Source organism: Chelmon rostratus, chromosome 23, assembly GCF_017976325.1.
Source record: "Chelmon rostratus isolate fCheRos1 chromosome 23, fCheRos1.pri, whole genome shotgun sequence".
In the NCBI taxonomy this organism is placed as follows: domain Eukaryota; kingdom Metazoa; phylum Chordata; class Actinopteri; order Chaetodontiformes; family Chaetodontidae; genus Chelmon; species Chelmon rostratus.
Window position 1 is genome coordinate 19,262,332 of NC_055680.1, and position 17,082 is coordinate 19,279,413.

Consider the following 17,082-nt stretch of genomic DNA (forward strand, 5'->3'; position numbering starts at 1 on the left):
CAAACATGAACTGCTCTATATTCTAATAATATATTCAAAGAGATCATTTAAATTTATTTTCAGAAACACCTCACCGCTCCACGAACCGTCTGTGGCACTGATCTGTAATCAATAGAACCTTACTGATACCCAGCATTTAGCTGATCAATAATAATAATAGTCAAACATGTTGCTGATAACCTCCAGGACAAAGTGACGTCATGTGACCACACTGCTCATTAAAAGCACAATACGGTGATTTCTATGGATTTTAATTATAAGATATTGTTATGGTTTATCTATTGTTGTATCATTTAGAGCTACGTTAGCTTAGCCTTCTGCTAGTTAACGCCTTCATTTTTAGCCCACTGTGTTGAGATCACTCCTCTGCTGTGAAGTCTACAGTGATGGCACCTTGCATCCACACCACCTGTCCCGTGTCCACCTGTCCCGTGTCCCCCTTCACTCCTGAAGCTTCGATCAGGGAGCAAAGTGATCAGCTCGCTGTGTTTATCCTCCATGCAGCCCAGGGTTTGACCTTATTTCCTGAGGAAGATGTGCGTCCTCTTCATTTTCAGCCAGAGCTGTTCTCAGGAGCTGCAGGTCTTCAGGTGGACACACTGACACAAGCTTCACCTGAGGGGGCGTCTGTGAACCCCTGCAGAGCATGCAGGGTGTTGTTGATGGACTCTCCTGGTCTTCCTCTGATGAAGGAGCTGATTGAAACCCTGCTGTGCATCAGGAAGCGCGATTCTTTTCTCAGCTGCGACTGAAATGACCGACTAATCAATGAAGTTTTATCTCGTTTGGTTTCACGCATTTCATTGCCCTGGGAGTGAATCTGAGGGTTTCTCACAGCTTCACCCTCGTGTTTTCTATAATTTGTGGTGGAAGCTGGAGGTAAACTGGGCTTGATGGTCGTTAGTGTTGTAGTTTAAAATAACTTCACTCAACTTCCGAAAGAAACGGTCTGGAAACATCCACAAAGGTCCAGAAGATCCACCTGATCCAGATCCTGCAGTAAAGATACTCAGTCTGAGCAGTAACGTGATAATAATCCACAGAAACATGTTTTCTTCTTTCAAACCAGTGGCTCCTGTTCGTCTTCTGTTCGTCCCGTTTGAACTGGCGCCATCTTTGCTCCACTCACTTGACCAATCAGGATCTGCCATATGAAACCTAGCAACCAGTCAAGCCAATAACGGTCTGAGTTGTACAGAAGGGCCGCCTTCTCGGCTTCCGTGTCAATATCCAGCCAATTACAGCCGACTTTGCAGATGACTGACACTTCGAATAGTCAATAATGTTCTGAACATGCTGATGAGCCGCTTCAGTGAGTTAATCATGGCTCTGAACTGTGACGTGATAAATATAGTTAATATAGTAAAATAAAACGATATATAGCCAGAATATATGTATAAATACCTTAAATATGAATATAGATGGTCAAAATGTAGATTTAGTTATTTAGTAATATAAATATCGACATTTATGCAGATAAATATAAGAAAAATGCTTTTTTGGGGGGGAGAAGACCAAGATGTACCCCTGAAGAAAACATGAAGATATTCAGTTTTTGTGGTATTATGAGTTTTTATTGAACTTGAACCAGGATCAGGCTTCATGTGGTTCCACCGCGTCGATAAATGCTTTTCATTGTTTTATATATATATATATTTATGTATATAACTCCTCATTAACACAAAGGAAACGTGTTCAGAAGTTCATTAACAGAATAAATAAAAGCTTGCAGTGGTGTAATAAAGTGCTTTGCAACATGGATGGTGAGAACATTCAGGGAGTGAAACCTGCACATGCAGAGGAAAACGCTTCACTGTTCGACTCCTTTACTCCTGATCGTCTGTCCTCGTGTTCATGAAGGGATCTTTTATGTATTTATCTGCATTTATTGTTCTGAGTTACTTCTTATGACTCACTGCGGTTTTGTTTCTCTGTCACGTTGTCATTTATTGATGTCTGCTTTCTGCTCCGTGCTGTTGACGCTGATGATTAATAACCAATAATCACAGCTAATGTTACAATTAAACTAAATATATAAAAATGCTCGTCATGAAAAACAGTAAAGATCAGAGAGAGCACTAATTGAAACACACTGAACATGAATTAAACAGCAGTTCTTTAGCAGACGTTTACCTTCAGGGCTTTCAGTCAGGAAGTGTTCAGGAAGTCAGGTTTACCTGGATGTGACCACTTCCTGTCTGAGTTCACTTCATTAAACCTTCCTAAAGACAAGCGTTCAGGAGTAAAGAGATGTGAGCCTCTTCAGGCCTCCTGCTCACCTTCCTCTTCAGGAGGAGCTCTGAATGACTTCTGCTCACGTTTCTTACAAATAAAACAGAAAATACAAACAACAACAGCAAGAAAGCCAACAGCAGCAGCAGCTGACGGGACGACCAGTCCAACATATCCACCCCTGTTTACTCCACTCCAGGTGTTTCCAGCTGCAGAGCAGAGAACAGGTGAGGTATCAGCAAGTGTCCACAGACTCACCTGAACCTGAACTCTACAGACTCACCTGAACCTGAACTCTACAGACTCACCTGGACCTGAACTCTACAGACTCACCTGGGTCTGATCTCTACAGACTCACCTGAACCTGATCTCTACAGACTCACCTGAACCTGATCTCTACAGACTCACCTGGGTCTGATCTCTACAGACTCACCTGAACCTGATCTCTACAGACTCACCTGGGTCTGAACTCTACAGACTCACCTGGGTCTGATCTCTACAGACTCACCTGGGTCTGATCTCTACAGACTCACCTGAACCTGATCTCTACAGACTCACCTGAACCTGATCTCTACAGACTCACCTGGGTCTGATCTCTACAGACTCACCTGGGTCTGATCTCTACAGACTCACCTGAACCTGATCTCTACAGACTCACCTGGGTCTGATCTCTACAGACTCACCTGGGTCTGATCTCTACAGACTCACCTGGCTCTGTAACTTTGAGGTTGATGAGGTGTTTGATCACAGCGGGCTCCGCCTCAGCGCGTCCTGTGTTGATGATTATGATTCGACACTCGTATGTTCCGGTGTCGTTGACGGTGACGTTCCTCAGAACAACAGAAGCGTCTCCGTCCTTCATCTCTGGATCCCTCAGCTTCACTCGACCACGAAAAGACGGATGCTGGAAGTTTTCGTACGAGCGCTCGTTACGGTAAAAGAACAGGTAACCGTCTGACCTCAGGTCAGCTCTGTTCCACTCCACCAGTGTGATGGAGGAACCTCTGGGAGCCCGACACTGAAGAGTGACGTCCTGCTCAGGCTTCACCTTTAGCTCCTGAGGGTCTGCAACAAAAACAGGAGAGAAAATCCAGGAAGTGTTTGTATAGATGGAGTGAGCTCAGCAGGAAGGAGCTGCGGCAGATCTGTTCTGAGCCTTTCAACCTCATTTACATCCCATAACCTGTGGTAACAGCAGAGCTGATGGTTATCACATCACAAACACATGATCTGTATCTGTCTCTGAACATGTCAAAGCAGATTAGATGCAGTGTTTTGGTGAAAGCGGAGGTCACCTGGGTCAGGTGTCTGGAACACACATCAGGAAACAGGTCAAACCTCCCAGCAAACATGTGACGCTGAGAGAAGGTCAGGACCAAAATGATACCTGAACCTGGTCATCGTCGACGCCGTCACAGCGTCCAGTCTGTCCACATCCTGACATGTTGATGAATCAGTCTGCTGACATCAGGGTTGAGCACAAACACACAATATCCAGGAATTCCTGCCTGCGACTTCATATTTATTTCTTATAAAACACATGCAGAAAGAAAAACCAACATGTGACAGTTTCATGTTACTTTTAACAATAATGAACTAATATCACACGTTACTAATACGATTTGTAACAATCAATACAATGTTATTCTCAGCATTATTTCATATGACATGCTGTCACTGAAGCAAACATTCAATGATATTCAACACAGGAAGTGACAACTTGAAACACAGTCACAAAGCCTGCAGACCTTCAGTAACTAGGTGTGAACTGGATCTGGGATCTGAACCACCTTTGGCAGCAGAGTCCAGTCCTCCAGGCGGATCAGGACTGCTCAGGCAGCTCGAGTTGTGAGCAGACACGTGAGCGGCCACGCCCACCTTTGCACACGGATTTAATGGAGCGCATCATCCTGCTGCAGCAACACTTTCACTTTCACCTCGTCATCAGAGCATCTCTCATGTCATTCTTCTCTGTCCGCTCACTCATCAACAGTCACAGAAACGGGACTTGAATCAGGACCATCACCTGCCGAGCAGCTCACCTGTCTGTCAGCAGAAACGAGCTCCAGCTGATCGACCTGTCCCGACAGGACTGAACTCACCTTTCAGCGCAGAGACGAGGGGGGAGAGCAGGCAGCACGAGAGGAAAACCTTCAGCATCATGACAGCTGAGAGCCAGAGAGCCGAGCCGAGCCGAGCCGAGCCAGGCTGAGAGCTGCAGTGAGCTGAGCTGATTCTGTGGAATGAAAGTGAAGCAGCTGTTATCTAAACTGAAACTGATATTCAAGTCCAGTCCACATGTGACCACATGGGGGCAGCAGAACGAAGTACAGACCATATATCACACACACACACACACAAAGTTATCAGAGAGCAGGGGGCAGTAATCAGCAGGACAACAGCTGAACTCTGAGGGTTTCCTGCTCCAGCACCTGTCAATCAAACCACACACACATACACACACACACAGACACACGCACACACACAGACAAAAGCACACACACAGACAAAAGCACACACACACACACACACACACACACACACACACACACACACACACACACAGATACTTCCTGGTATGTTTGGTTTCTCTTCTCAGACTCAGACTTTCTTTCAGGAGCTGAAGGTCTTTGTCAGAATGCTGGTCTTCATCATCCTCTTCCTCCTGTCCCACGTTGCAGTGGTTACCGTGGTATCCGGCTGCCACAGCGACAGGGACAAGGACCACCGGCCGAGGGAGAACTGCACGGCGGCCGGCTTCAGCGACGTCCCGGCGGGATTCGAACCCTCGACCAAGGTAAGAGCGCCAGAAGCACAGACGGCAGCTGGACCAGGACAGAGACGAGCGACGTCCAGGGACTCCAGTCTGTCCTTTTAGTCCTGACAGGAAAAAGACATGACAGTCCCCTCTGTGTTTCTACCAGGACGTCTGTGGACTTTGAGTCAAACTGATGCTTACGAGTGCACGCCAGGGCTGGGCGATACGATCAGTCGCAGTATTAATATGGATAATTTCTCGATATTAATATGTGTCTCTACATAACAAGACACACGAAATCACACTAAATTATTCAAATATAATAATCATGTTTGATGCAGTGAACTGTGTCCCACGATTAAACATCCGACATGCTGTGGAACAATAAGAGGTGTTGAAATGTGAGCGACGTTCTGGAATCGTCTGCAGACGACATTCTGCTGAGTGAAGCAGGACCGCTGGGACCAGATGCTCATACAGATCTACGAGGAGGTGGACCAAAAGTCTGTAAAACACTGTAAATGAGATGATCACACGGCTTTCAGGGATCCAGACGGCGGTCTTATCCTGACCGTCAGAGCTCAACTCCAGACCACAGCTTCCTGTTTGAGAGCGACAAGATGACAGTTTGACAGGAACAACTCTAAATGGTTTTCTTCTTCTACTCTCTCTCTGCTTTTAGGTTCTGTTGTTTCCCAACAACCTATTCTCCAGTCTGTCCTGGTCCTCCTTCCAGATCTTCACAGAGATCTATGAGATCGACCTCACAGGCAACAAGGTGTCTGTCTGCACCACGCCCATGAAAATAAAAATAAATGCTGGATCAATGATGTTAAACTCTGTTGATGTCAGTATTAAATGAAACATGTTTCATTCAACACTTGATCGTCTCAAATTGTCGTGTGTGCAGGTTCCTGAGGTGACCTCCAGTGTTTCTCCAATCCTGCCCAGCCTCAGTGTTCTCCGACTGGGCTCCAACAGTCTAACATCCCTCTCTGATGGCTCCTTCTCTGCCTGTCCGGGTCTGACCGAACTCTACCTGGACAACAACGCCATAGACTCTCTGAGTGACCGCACCTTCTCTGGACTCAGCAAGCTGGAGGTCAGTGTGTTAGCATGTTAACAGTAGCCTGTTAGCTGAGAAAAATGCATGTGAACACGGCATGTTAGGAAGTCAGGGCACATACTGTGAAGGTAGCATGCTAGCTTAGTTTTCACACCAGCAACACCAGGATACTTTCAACTGTCAAACACTTGACTCCGCAATTGACTGGCTGTCCTACCCTCTAGATCCTGGATTTGTCTTCAAATCAGATCAAGGTGCTTCCCGAGCTCATGCTCCACCCCCTTCCTGCCATTGAGACCCTCTACCTGGAGAAAAACAAGGTGGGAGAACACTGACCACAGAGCTTTGCACGTATTTGAGCAAAAACTCAGTCAGATCGAGGCGGTACGGGAGCTCAAGTTGGTGTGTCTAAAGCTTCACGACATTTCCTTTTCCCTCCAGATCACGGTGATGCCAGACAATTGGTTCAGCCAGAAGGAGGAAGTGCCATACCTATACCTCTCAGCCAATCCCTGGGCCTGCTCCTGCTCCCTCGGTTACTTGCGTAGATACCTTGACGACTATGAACTCAACGTCTATGTCCGGGATGGCCCGCTCATCAAGAGTGACGCAGAGAGTGTGGTAAGTACCACACATGGGAAAAAACAGCTGCAGAAAAGGGGAACATGAAAGCACGAAAATACTCCAAACCCAAGTCTAAAGGATTTGGGGATTTTCGGGATACATTGTTGATGGTTGTTCTTTGTTCTCAGGTGTGTGACTCTCCACAGTGGCATAAAGGTAAACCTGTAATGAGTCTGGGAGAATCTGATTTCTGTTCACCTGCACCAGGAGACTTCTACGAGCCAGTGACGACCGACGCTCCCTACAAGGCAGCTACTGTTGCTATCACTGTTCCAGCTGCTACCAACATTCCTCCTACTCCTCCTCCTCCTATTCATACTACTGCTCCTTTTCCAGCTGCTACCAACATTCCTCCTACTCCTCCTCCTCCTATTCATACTACTGCTCCTGTTCCAGCTGCTACCAACATTCCTCCTACTCCTCCTCCTCCTATTCATACTACTGCTCCTGTTCCAGCTGCTGCCAACATTCCTTCTCCTTCTCCTCCTCCTCCGCCTCTTCCTCCTACTTCTCCTATTCATACTACTGCTCCTGTTACCACTTCAACCGCTACCCCAGCATTCGTAGAAGAACCCCACACTGCGTACCACAGAGTAGTCACATGGTCCTGGTACCAATCCTTCACCAAACGCACCGAATGGTCAAATGATTCGGGGTCAGTGGTGAAGACTGAAGTGCCGTTGGTTGGGTCGCATACCTTGGCCAGTCATTCCACTCTTCCCACCGTCAGACCTTCAACTGAAAGTCTTACTAACAGGAAAACCGCGACGCCAACAAAACCTGTGGGGACACAGAAACTCCGGGTAGCCACAGCAACGATCCCTTCGTGGGTGATCCATGAACCGGGCAGCCGGCGACGTGGTGCCGCTGTGGGAGGTGCGGGGGTGTTCTGTATCTGGCTTTTCGCAGGCTGCCTGCTGCTGTGCGCGGCCTCGGCAGCGTGTATCTTGGCGACTCTGGTGAGGCTGGTCATCTGGTACAGGAGGGTATACAAGCCACTGAGTGTGGCACTGACAAGGAGGGGGAGAGGTAATGAGGGAGTGAGGCTGTTACCATACAGCAGGGGGGGAGAGAAGGAGGTGGGAGGAGGAGGAGGAGTGACAGCTCTGTATCGCTCTGTTCTGTTCATCCACAGAGAGGAAGGAGAAGGTCTGGAGAAGGAAGAAGGAAGGAAGGAAGGTGAGGGAGGAGGAGAAGAAGGGAAAGAAACCCTCCTTGTCACTCTGGAGCCAACAGGGGGAGGAGTGGCCAGAGGGGAGGAAGGAGAAAGAGGAGGGAGGGAGGAAAGAGGAATGTATAGGAAGACATTGTATCGCCTGTTGAGCAAAGCGGAGGAGATAGATGGATGGAGGGATGTGATGGAGGAGTGTTGGGTCCCTGCAGAAGATGGAGGAGGGAAAGATGAAGGGAGGGAGAGAGGACGAGGAGTGTCCAGAAAGAGGTACAGTGTAATCCTGAAGGAGGAGAGGACAGAGGCAGGGGGAGGGAGAGAGGAGCTGGACTGGGTGGTGGGAGAGTGGGAGGTGAAAGAGGGAGGAGGGGGGGGGGAGCCTAGGAGCAGCTGGGGTGAGTGGCTTACACATGCCTTACCCAGCATGCCCTGGGAGGCGACCACGCCTCCTGAGGGCGAAGCAGCTCAGTGATTAGTCATGAGTGTGAGGCGTGGCATCACATGACCTGCCAAGAAATGCGATTGGCCCACTGGATTATCCCCAAACCAGTCAAAGTGATGACATCACTTCCTGTCTAACCCTTGTTCTGCTGGCTTCTGTCGCTCAGCACAGTCTTCCTGAAAAAACTGAGGCGTGTGGCTGGAGTTTACTTTCCATTTTCTAAATGAGCGTCTACCGTCGTCTTTGTTTGCAACAAGGTTAAGCCTTTATATAATCATTACATCACCAATAAATCATTGATTGGCAGCTCACACAAAGATGTAGCCGTGCAGAAGCAGCTGCACCATCATTAATTAGTCTCGTTCATCGTGTCGTGACGTCTGTAATTTTGCTGATGATTAAAAATACTGGACGACTGTGTTCAGAAAAGGTCGCACTCTCTGAAATTGATCTATCCTCACAAATGTTTTGTTTTTTGACACTTAAACACAAAAAGTCTGATCTACAGCTGTTTTAATGCCTCATAATAAAATGTGTGTAAAATCCAGATGTATTTTGGTGTTTGTTTTACATTTTCAAAGCTTTGATCACGACCTAAAGAAAACACTGTAACTGTTGAAACGTCTTCATTAATCCAGTCAGTCTGGGTAAATTCTTATTGAAATGGAAAAACAGGTCATAATCTTCAACAGTTAGAGGATCTGCAGATAAAATAAGCAGCTCATACGACATGTCAGAGGACAGTAAGACTGCGTATCGCACACAGATGGATTATTGAATGCACGTACAGGTCGTACAGTACTCGAGTTTTAGCACCTTTATAAGTTTTGATAACTTAAATGTGTTTTCCTACAAATCCTGTTGTTCAGTCTGCCAGCGAGTGTCCTTTCTGATATTTACATACATTTCCTGACTGAACACAGGTGTACAGCAGACCACACCCACATCCAGGTGTAAAGTCTCAGCCTCTAACAAAGTACAATCTAGTAACGAGAACAGGAAAACAAGCAAATACACCTGAAATAAAGATGAGATGAACGTAGCAGATCAGGAATCATTGTTCATACGCAAAGCTGTGCGAGCAGTGCATCATGGGACAGGCCTGGGAGACCTGGGTTGCAGCTCCATGTGTTTTTACATTTCACATGAGGCTCCAGCTTCGGTATTTTTGTAGCTGGTTCAGAGACTCTTGTCCAGGTGAAATGTCTCTTACATTTGACAGACCAGGACAGTTCTTGTCCTGTGAGGATACCAGGTCCTGTTCTGGGAGGGTGCAGAAACAGGCTTTGCACCCTGGGTGCTCAGTTGAAATATGAATAATCATTGCCATGTGAAGGTGGGGGGTCGTAGGCTTACAGACTGTGAGAGCATCATGGACACCTTCTGTTGCCCACAAACTGATTTGGTGAAACCACGACTACAGGAAGAACTGAAATGTGGAAGGTGGAAGGTTTTCTCGTTCAGGCTTCATGTTGGATTTGTGGCACTCGGCAGCATGTTGCTCCAAAACCTGAATAAAGGGTTCCGCATTAATGTGCACTGATGCCCCCCCACACTGTCGCGGACGCCGGCTGAACCGGGTGCTGATAACGAGCCGGATGGTCCCTGTCCTCTTCAGCCTGGAGGACGCAGCGTCCATGATCTCCAAAAGAATTTCAGACTTTGACTCGGGACAGTTTTCCACTTGGCCTCAGTCTGTCTCAGTGAGCTCAGGACCAGGGAGGGATCTGGATCTGGATCTGGATGGTAGAGTTTCAGCTTCATCTGTGGCTGCGGTGATGAACAGACTCTGGTTTCTGGAAGTGCTCCTGAGCTCATGCAGTGATCCACTACAGAATCCAGTCTGCCATCTGAGGCCTGAAGAGGATTGTCTTCAGATTCTCTGGATCTTTTCAGATCTTTCTACGTTCAGGGTGGTGAAGCCCTCCCCATCTGTGCTTCAGAAAGACGTCACCTCTCTAGGAGGCTCTTTTTAAACCAATCACATGACTCACCTGTTGCCAGGTAACCTGAGTCACTTAGATGTTCCACCAGCTGTTTTCTTTTAGCATTTCACAACCTCTCCAGTCTGTTGTTGCCACTGGCCCAACTTTTTAGAAACATGTTGCTGCATCAATTTTCAAAAATGATTAAAATGTTCAGTTTCAATATTTGATGTTTTCTTTATGCAATTTTAAATATGGGAGTTTCAGTGTTTTGCAAATCATCACATTCTGTTTCTTTTTAGGTTTTACAGAGTCCCAGCTGTTTGGAGACACAGTTGTATTTATAATAATACATAAAGTATTAATCTGCTGTTGCAGCAAGTATCAGGTGTGAAACAGGTCCCTGATAAACTGTCTCTGTATCAGTGACGCTCACAAAAACAAAAGCATGATGGAGAGTCTGTTGTCCAATGGGAGGCCACGCTGCCAGATACTGAACTCAAGCTAAAGCGTACAAGCGCAGTCAATGTCCCTGTTTATTTCCTATAAGTGCTTCAGAACAAGCACAGAGAGATGCTCAGCCCACATGAATGATCAGGGACAGGGACAATTAGATTCATGTAAAGAGACAGAAACCGCTGTCCCTTCAGCCTCCTCTCATGTCTGCTCATTCCATACTTTGTCCTGCAGAGGGCGCACTCACCCTTTCAATGGGGTCTTCAGATACACTCTGATCTTGGTTTCTTGGTTGTATTGAAGCGTGAAGCCTTGTAGTCGGCTGAATTGCGTCCTCCCCCCTCACTGAATGCACTCACTTTATTTTGGGGCAGCCATGTTTGTGGAAACAGAAAGCCCTTCAACTGATTTCACCTTCTGTGAAGTCTGTCTCTCTCTCGACATCATTTCCTGTTGTTCAGTTGTTAAACCTCAAAGCGAGCAGTTTCAAAGTGGCGTCCTGCTGCTGTGGTGGAGAAACAGGAAGTGTGCAGGAGGAGGAAGAGGAGGAGGGCTGCAGGAAAACACAACAGCTCAGCAGAAGCAGCAGAGAAACCATTTCTCAGTCAAATCGTCATTAAATCTAATCAAATAATCATATATTATATTAAAAGTCTGATTTAAACTCGCAGACTCCAGCTCTCGAAAAGTCCTCATCGTATCGTAATGTTTAGCTTTTCTATTTAAAGAATTGTAAAGAAGAACCGTTTCCTCTCTGGACAGGAAATAACACAACGTCCACCCTGTTCAGCAGAGACTCTCACAACCATCAGACTTAGAAAACCAAACCTCCTACCTCCATGTCCACTTACTAGCTTTTCCTGAGCTTTCAGCCACATCTCATGGTCTTCATCAGTGGATGAAGTCTGCTGCAGAGCTTCAGTCACGTGATAACTGGCGCCGTACATCAGGACGATGGTAACTCTGTTCAAAGGTGGCCCGACCGCTGACGTCTGTCCGTCGCACGATGCCATGATGATGTCATACACGCCTTCCCCTTTCAGCTGCGTCAACGCCAAACAACCTGTGGGGAGGGACGATTCGTCGCTTCACGCTAATTCAGTAGATAACAAAGCCAGCGTCCTCCAACGTGATGGAGTCAGTCAACACCCACCTCAGCGCTCGCAGTCTTCGTCTTCGGCGCCTTGCAGCATGGCGGCGTATTAAAGGCACCTGTGCATCAGTGGCAGCCACACTGGATCACATGCTGCATTATTTCCTGTTGATCCCTCACAGTCTGCGATGGTCATGTGGGACCATGGCGGACCCCACCACAATAAAACCTGTTTCAGCTCAATATTTAAAGACTGTAAACACGCGGCTCAGAAACAGCAGCAGAAAGGATGGAGCGTGTGGTCATGTGATCTATAAACCGCCTCAGGTGTAGCTGCTTTTTTTAGCTCGAGGTGAGATCTGACGAGTCGCAACAAGATCCAGACTCTGGTGAACTCACTGCAACAGGAAGACCAGCATGGATCCAGCTCCTCTGCATCACTGACGGCTTCAATAAAACAAAGGACGCATGTTAATGAGTGGGAACGAGTTTATTGGTGTAATAAAGCTTAGAAAAGGTGAAATAAAGTGCGTCGCGACACGAACAGAACAAACCTGAGTCACAAGGATTCAACACGTCTGATACACAATCATTCACAAATCAATCATCAACGGATCAAACTCTTCTTTCATCTATTTCTAATTTTACTTTTCCAAAAAACAATTTACCAAACGTCTGTTCAGCTGATCTCACTGTCGCTGCAGGAGGGTTATTTTTCTCCAGAGTCGAGCTTTTCAGGATGCAGACTTTTATTCATTTCTGCTTCAGGGTTAGCCCAGAACAGAGCCCCCCCTCCCTGACCCCTTCTTTAATTTAATAACTCACCTTTTCCATGAACGGTTCAGTTCAGTGAAGAGAGTAAGACTGATGTCTTTATTATCAACTGTTCATCCAGCAGAGAAGGTTTGATTCACGAGCAGCATGAGACGAAGCAGAGAAGCTGATGAGCTGCTGAATCAAACCTTCTGTTTCACGTTTGATTGGACGATTCATTTATTTACCAGTTCAGGAGTAAAGAGATGTGAGCCTCTTCAGGCCTCCTGCTCACCTTCCTCTTCAGGAGGAGCTCTGAATGACTTCTGCTCACGTTTCTTACAAATAAAACAGAAAATACAAACAACAACAGCAAGAAAGCCAACAGCAGCAGCAGCTGACGGGACGACCAGTCCAACATATCCACCCCTGTTTACTCCACTCCAGGTGTTTCCAGCTGCAGAGCAGAGAACAGGTGAGGTATCAGCAAGTGTCCACTCTACAGACTCACCTGAACCTGAACTCTACAGACTCACCTGAACCTGAACTCTACAGACTCACCTGGGTCTGATCTCTACAGACTCACCTGGGTCTGATCTCTACAGACTCACCTGGGTCTGATCTCTACAGACTCACCTGGCTCTGTAACTTTGAGGTTGATGAGGTGTTTGATCACAGGGGGCTCCGCCTCAGCGCGTCCTGTGTTGATGATTATGATTCGACACTCGTATGTTCCGGTGTCGTTGACGGTGACGTTCCTCAGAACAACAGAAGCGTCTCCGTCCTTCATCTCTGGATCCCTCAGCTTCACTCGACCACGAAAAGACGGATGCTGGAAGTTTTCGTACGAGCGCTCGTTACGGTAAAAGAACAGGTAACCGTCTGACCTCAGGTCAGCTCTGTTCCACTCCACCAGTGTGATGGAGGAACCTCTGGGAGCCCGACACTGAAGAGTGACGTCCTGCTCAGGCTTCACCTTTAGCTCCTGAGGGTCTGCAACAAAAACAGGAGAGAAAATCCAGAATAGAATAAAAAGGTAATTAATAGACAGAAGAAGACTTTTTATTGTGAGCAGATCAAACTTTGAGCAGGAGGGAGTGGCTGTAGGCTTGTTTTGAAGGAAGACTTGTTTAACAGCACATCCCATGACCTGTGGTAACAGCAGAGATGATGGTTATCACGAGAAACACAAACAAGATTTTACATGTGATGAGAGCGGCCACAATCAAGCCAATCAGGAGACCAAAGCTGAATAAACCCTCTGTTAGAGTCCGGCAAGGCGAACCTCCGCTGATTCAACAGGGGGCAGATTAGTGGCAGACCAGCCAGGCGTTTAGAGACAGATAATCCTCATCGATCGTGTCATTTGTTACTATTACATTGTTGTATTTTATCAGATGCAAAAACCAACATATCAATATTACACAGCGGCCTTCAGTCGCCCTGCTCTCTAAACATCAGCCTCAGCCAATGAAAATCTATAATGGTTGACCATCAGATACTACTCAGCCCAGACTGAAACTGTCAGTACTGACAACACAAAACCAACCAGCTTTACATTCAGGTTCAACATAATCTGGTTTGGAAGAAGACGGTAAATGGTCTGCAGTAAAACGGAGGCCTGGTTTCCCAGCTAGACTTCCCCTGAAGAACGCTGATCCTTCTGCCATGTAAACAAACAATAAAGTTGTTTGCAACCAATCAACTTTCTACAAATACTCATGTCCAACTGAGGGTGAAAAGTTAACAAATCAATCCTGGCTGTTTTTGATGCTGGTGTACGCGACATTTCAGTTAAAGACCAGGACTCGATTTGAAGTCAGTCCAGCTGTTTTGATCTCAGTGTGTAACAACATTCACCAGTCGTGAGTCACGCCTCAGATGAATCATGCAGGAGCGTTTTCGTCTGCGTGTCAGCGAACGCAACACAACACAACACCCAGGCACAAAGAGAAAGACCCAGCTCACCTTCAGCTGCAGACAGCAGAGAGAAAACCAGGAAACAGAAGAAATCCACCAAACACAGCTGAGCTGAGTGCGCCATAACAGCGAAGCACAGCTGCTGTCAATCATGGTGAAAGGTGGAGCTTCAGCTGTTAGACAAGCAGCTGCAAGTCAGTGCAGCAGCTCTGCAGTTACGCCTGCCTTTACTGCGCTGATGCAGTTCAGTTTTCACTCAGAAATGTCTCCATATATATATATATATGATTGATTTGTTTACTTTTCACCCTCAGTGAATAATCTATATTTCTATATCTATCTATCTATCTATCTATCTATCTATCTATCTATCTATCTCTATATATAGAGAGAGAGAGACAGAGAGAGAGAGAGAGAGAGAGAGAGAGAAAAATCATACTCACTTCCTGTTTACTCTCACTAGCTTCCAATAACATTGTCGTCCACTCCAATGGCGGCCCGCCCTACTCTGCCTCTGATTGGCTCACCCTGTTTCTAACCCAATCGTCAGTCCTCATGCCCAACGAGTATGAGCCAATCAGAGTTGGGCGGGCCATTCCCGTCAACACCTTGGAAAAAAAACTTAACCGCAGCCCACGTGACATCCGCATTTCCATTCATATGAAAATACATTGGAATCACTGGCTTGGTCTCACTGACAGGCTGTCTCTATATTTATTTTTATTATTTAGACGTCTAACAGCTCTAAACACTCGCGGTGTTTACCGGTTTAAACCCGGTATCTGCCCGGTTACACTGCGGGAGGACCCTACCAGCCCGTCAGTTTTCCCGCGCTGACAGAAGTGTCATGGCCGCTCGCTTCACTCACCCGCTGTCTGTCCCTTCGCTAACTGTCGCTTTCCGGGAGTTTGAAAACGGCTTTTCACAGACCCGCCGCGGCCTTCTCGTGGCCGGGGGGAGCGGCTGAGCTCCCCCAGCACGCAGCGCCTTGTCCGGATCCCTCCGTCCGTCTGCCGCCATTATCTGACTTTGTGTTAGCTCAGCAGCTAACATCCACGGAGGACAGATCCGAGCAGCGCGGAGTCTCTCTCCTTCTGGTCCGCCTCTGGTCCTCTGCTGCGGGTCACCGTGTCCACGCTGCTCCGTTTGAATGAAAGCACGCGGACGTCACCTTACGTCCTGCGTCACACCGTGTGTCGCGTGCCTGGTGCGCGTTCCCGTCACTGAGGACGAGACAATAAAAGCGTCATTAAGAAATTGTTTATGAGGAGTTTATTAACTTTGACTTTGCTTGAACCTGATGAGTTTTAATTGTGTGAAGATCCACTTCGGTTTCTGCCGACACCAACAGTTTATTGTTTATCATAATATCAGCATTATTCACTTTACTTTGTCTACTTTTCCAAACGTCAGCAGTAAGAGCGGCCCACGCTTTGCTGCTCAGTCCGGCTTTGCTTCCGTCCCACTCACAGCTTTCTGTTATCTTCGTTTTGTCTCCTGTTACTGAATGCATCCGTTCATCCACACTTTCACACCTCCACCTCCACCTGCACCTTCTGTGTACTTAACTTTTAAGTACACACACATACTTAACTAAATTATATACATTTTAGTATATTGGCACATTTCATTTCATTGGTATATTTTATCGTTTACTGTTTATATACGTTTTAGTATATTTCAGCTGCTGTCAGTACATTCCACTGGTATATTTTATTCTGTTGGCACATTTCACTGGCATACTTTATTGTTTATTGTTTAGTATATTTTATTGTCTTAGTATATTTTCATTCTGGTATATTTTTAATTGCATGTAGGAATATTTTTATTGCATGTTGGTTTATTTTATTGTAGTTATCTTAATTTTATTCTTTCTAATCTTTCTTATCTTTCTTATTATCTTGTTTCTAACAGGGGGGTTGCAATGAAAATTTAATTGACATGTCAGGCTCAATGACAATAAAGAATCTTGACTCTTGAATCTTAATCATCTGTATGATGCATCAAATAGACTGGTGCAGATATCAGCATCCATTTGATCCGAGTGACTGTTGGACTCACCCAGCAGCAGCTGGTTCACATGGATGACGAAATTCAGTAAATTCAAGTAAATCTTCATGTTTATCTGGTCATTCTGAAAAAGAAAATACATCCAGAGTGGAGCTGATGAGAGGGAGGCTGATAAATGCAGGACTGAAAGGGTTAAAGGACGGTGATGTCTTCAGGTGAAACGTGGGCAAACAGAGGCCGACCGGTGGGCTGCTGCTTTCCTCCATCCTCCTCCATCATTCTCCTCCTCCTCCTCCTTGTCACGTCCATGCACAGGTAACGAGGACTGAGCTGAGTGAACTCACCAGGTGAACAATCATGAACATGAACTTCATGATTCAGACGATTTTTTCATCCAAGCAAAGATGAAGCGGGTGGATGTGAGGAGCATCTCCACCAACACAGCAGACAGTCCCATATATGAGCCTCTTTGCTCCTGAGCATGAACCAAAGAGTACGTCACCTCTGAATCTACGCCGACATGATTGGCTGGAATGGAAGGAGCCATCTGATTGGCTACAGATATGATTCGGTGAAAACTGCACATTTATTTAAAGCAAGAAACCCTGCGTCTTTGTGTCTCTGATGGTTTT

At 46.5% G+C, this 17,082-nt stretch overlaps 2 protein-coding genes across 5 annotated transcripts; both read right to left on the reverse strand.

Annotated features, from left to right (window-relative positions):
* Nucleotides 1-1,562: 1,562 nt before the first annotated feature.
* LOC121626872 (coxsackievirus and adenovirus receptor homolog) lies at nt 1,563-11,161 on the reverse strand. 3 transcript variants are annotated; one of them, XM_041965597.1, is made up of 4 exons: nt 10,922-11,161; nt 4,335-5,112; nt 2,941-3,297; nt 1,563-2,441 (listed from the first exon to the last, which is right to left on the reverse strand). In XM_041965597.1, the coding sequence occupies exons 2-4, from the start codon at nt 4,393-4,395 to the stop codon at nt 2,263-2,265; spliced, it is 597 nt and encodes a 198-aa protein (XP_041821531.1). In that variant the 5' UTR covers nt 4,396-5,112; nt 10,922-11,161; the 3' UTR covers nt 1,563-2,262. The 3 variants fall into 3 exon arrangements, 2 of the variants coding, with proteins under 2 accessions (XP_041821531.1, XP_041821530.1); XR_006007980.1 differs by lacking the exon at nt 10,922-11,161 and having other exon boundaries at nt 3,528-7,750; XM_041965596.1 differs by lacking the exon at nt 10,922-11,161 and having other exon boundaries at nt 4,335-7,752.
* Nucleotides 11,162-11,445: 284 nt separating this feature from the next.
* On the reverse strand, nt 11,446-15,558 carry LOC121626871 (coxsackievirus and adenovirus receptor-like). 2 transcript variants are annotated; one of them, XR_006007979.1, is made up of 4 exons: nt 15,309-15,558; nt 13,157-13,513; nt 11,828-12,977; nt 11,446-11,737 (listed from the first exon to the last, which is right to left on the reverse strand). XR_006007979.1 is itself a non-coding variant. In XM_041965594.1 (3 exons), the coding sequence occupies exons 1-3, from the start codon at nt 14,562-14,564 to the stop codon at nt 12,799-12,801; spliced, it is 612 nt and encodes a 203-aa protein (XP_041821528.1). In that variant the 5' UTR covers nt 14,565-14,645; the 3' UTR covers nt 12,243-12,798. The 2 variants fall into 2 exon arrangements, 1 of the variants encoding a protein (XP_041821528.1); XM_041965594.1 differs by lacking the exons at nt 11,446-11,737; nt 15,309-15,558 and adding an exon at nt 14,489-14,645 and having other exon boundaries at nt 12,243-12,977.
* Nucleotides 15,559-17,082: the final 1,524 nt, after the last annotated feature.

Excerpts from the sequence above, each read along its gene's own strand:
- LOC121626872 (XM_041965597.1), bottom strand. The coding sequence starts at position 4,395 with ATGATGCTGAAGGTTTTCCTCTCGTGCTGCCTGCTCTCCCCCCTCGTC. Across the intron at positions 3,298-4,334 it reads CCTCGTCTCTGCGCTGAAAG|ACCCTCAGGAGCTAAAGGTG; the intron begins GTGAGTTCAGTC and ends TTTTTGTTGCAG. Across the intron at positions 2,442-2,940 it reads CCTCAAAGTTACAGAGCCAG|CTGGAAACACCTGGAGTGGA; the intron begins GTGAGTCTGTAG and ends TCTGCTCTGCAG.
- LOC121626871 (XM_041965594.1), bottom strand. The coding sequence starts at position 14,564 with ATGGCGCACTCAGCTCAGCTGTGTTTGGTGGATTTCTTCTGTTTCCTG. Across the intron at positions 13,514-14,488 it reads TCTGCTGTCTGCAGCTGAAG|ACCCTCAGGAGCTAAAGGTG; the intron begins GTGAGCTGGGTC and ends TTTTTGTTGCAG. Across the intron at positions 12,978-13,156 it reads CCTCAAAGTTACAGAGCCAG|CTGGAAACACCTGGAGTGGA; the intron begins GTGAGTCTGTAG and ends TCTGCTCTGCAG.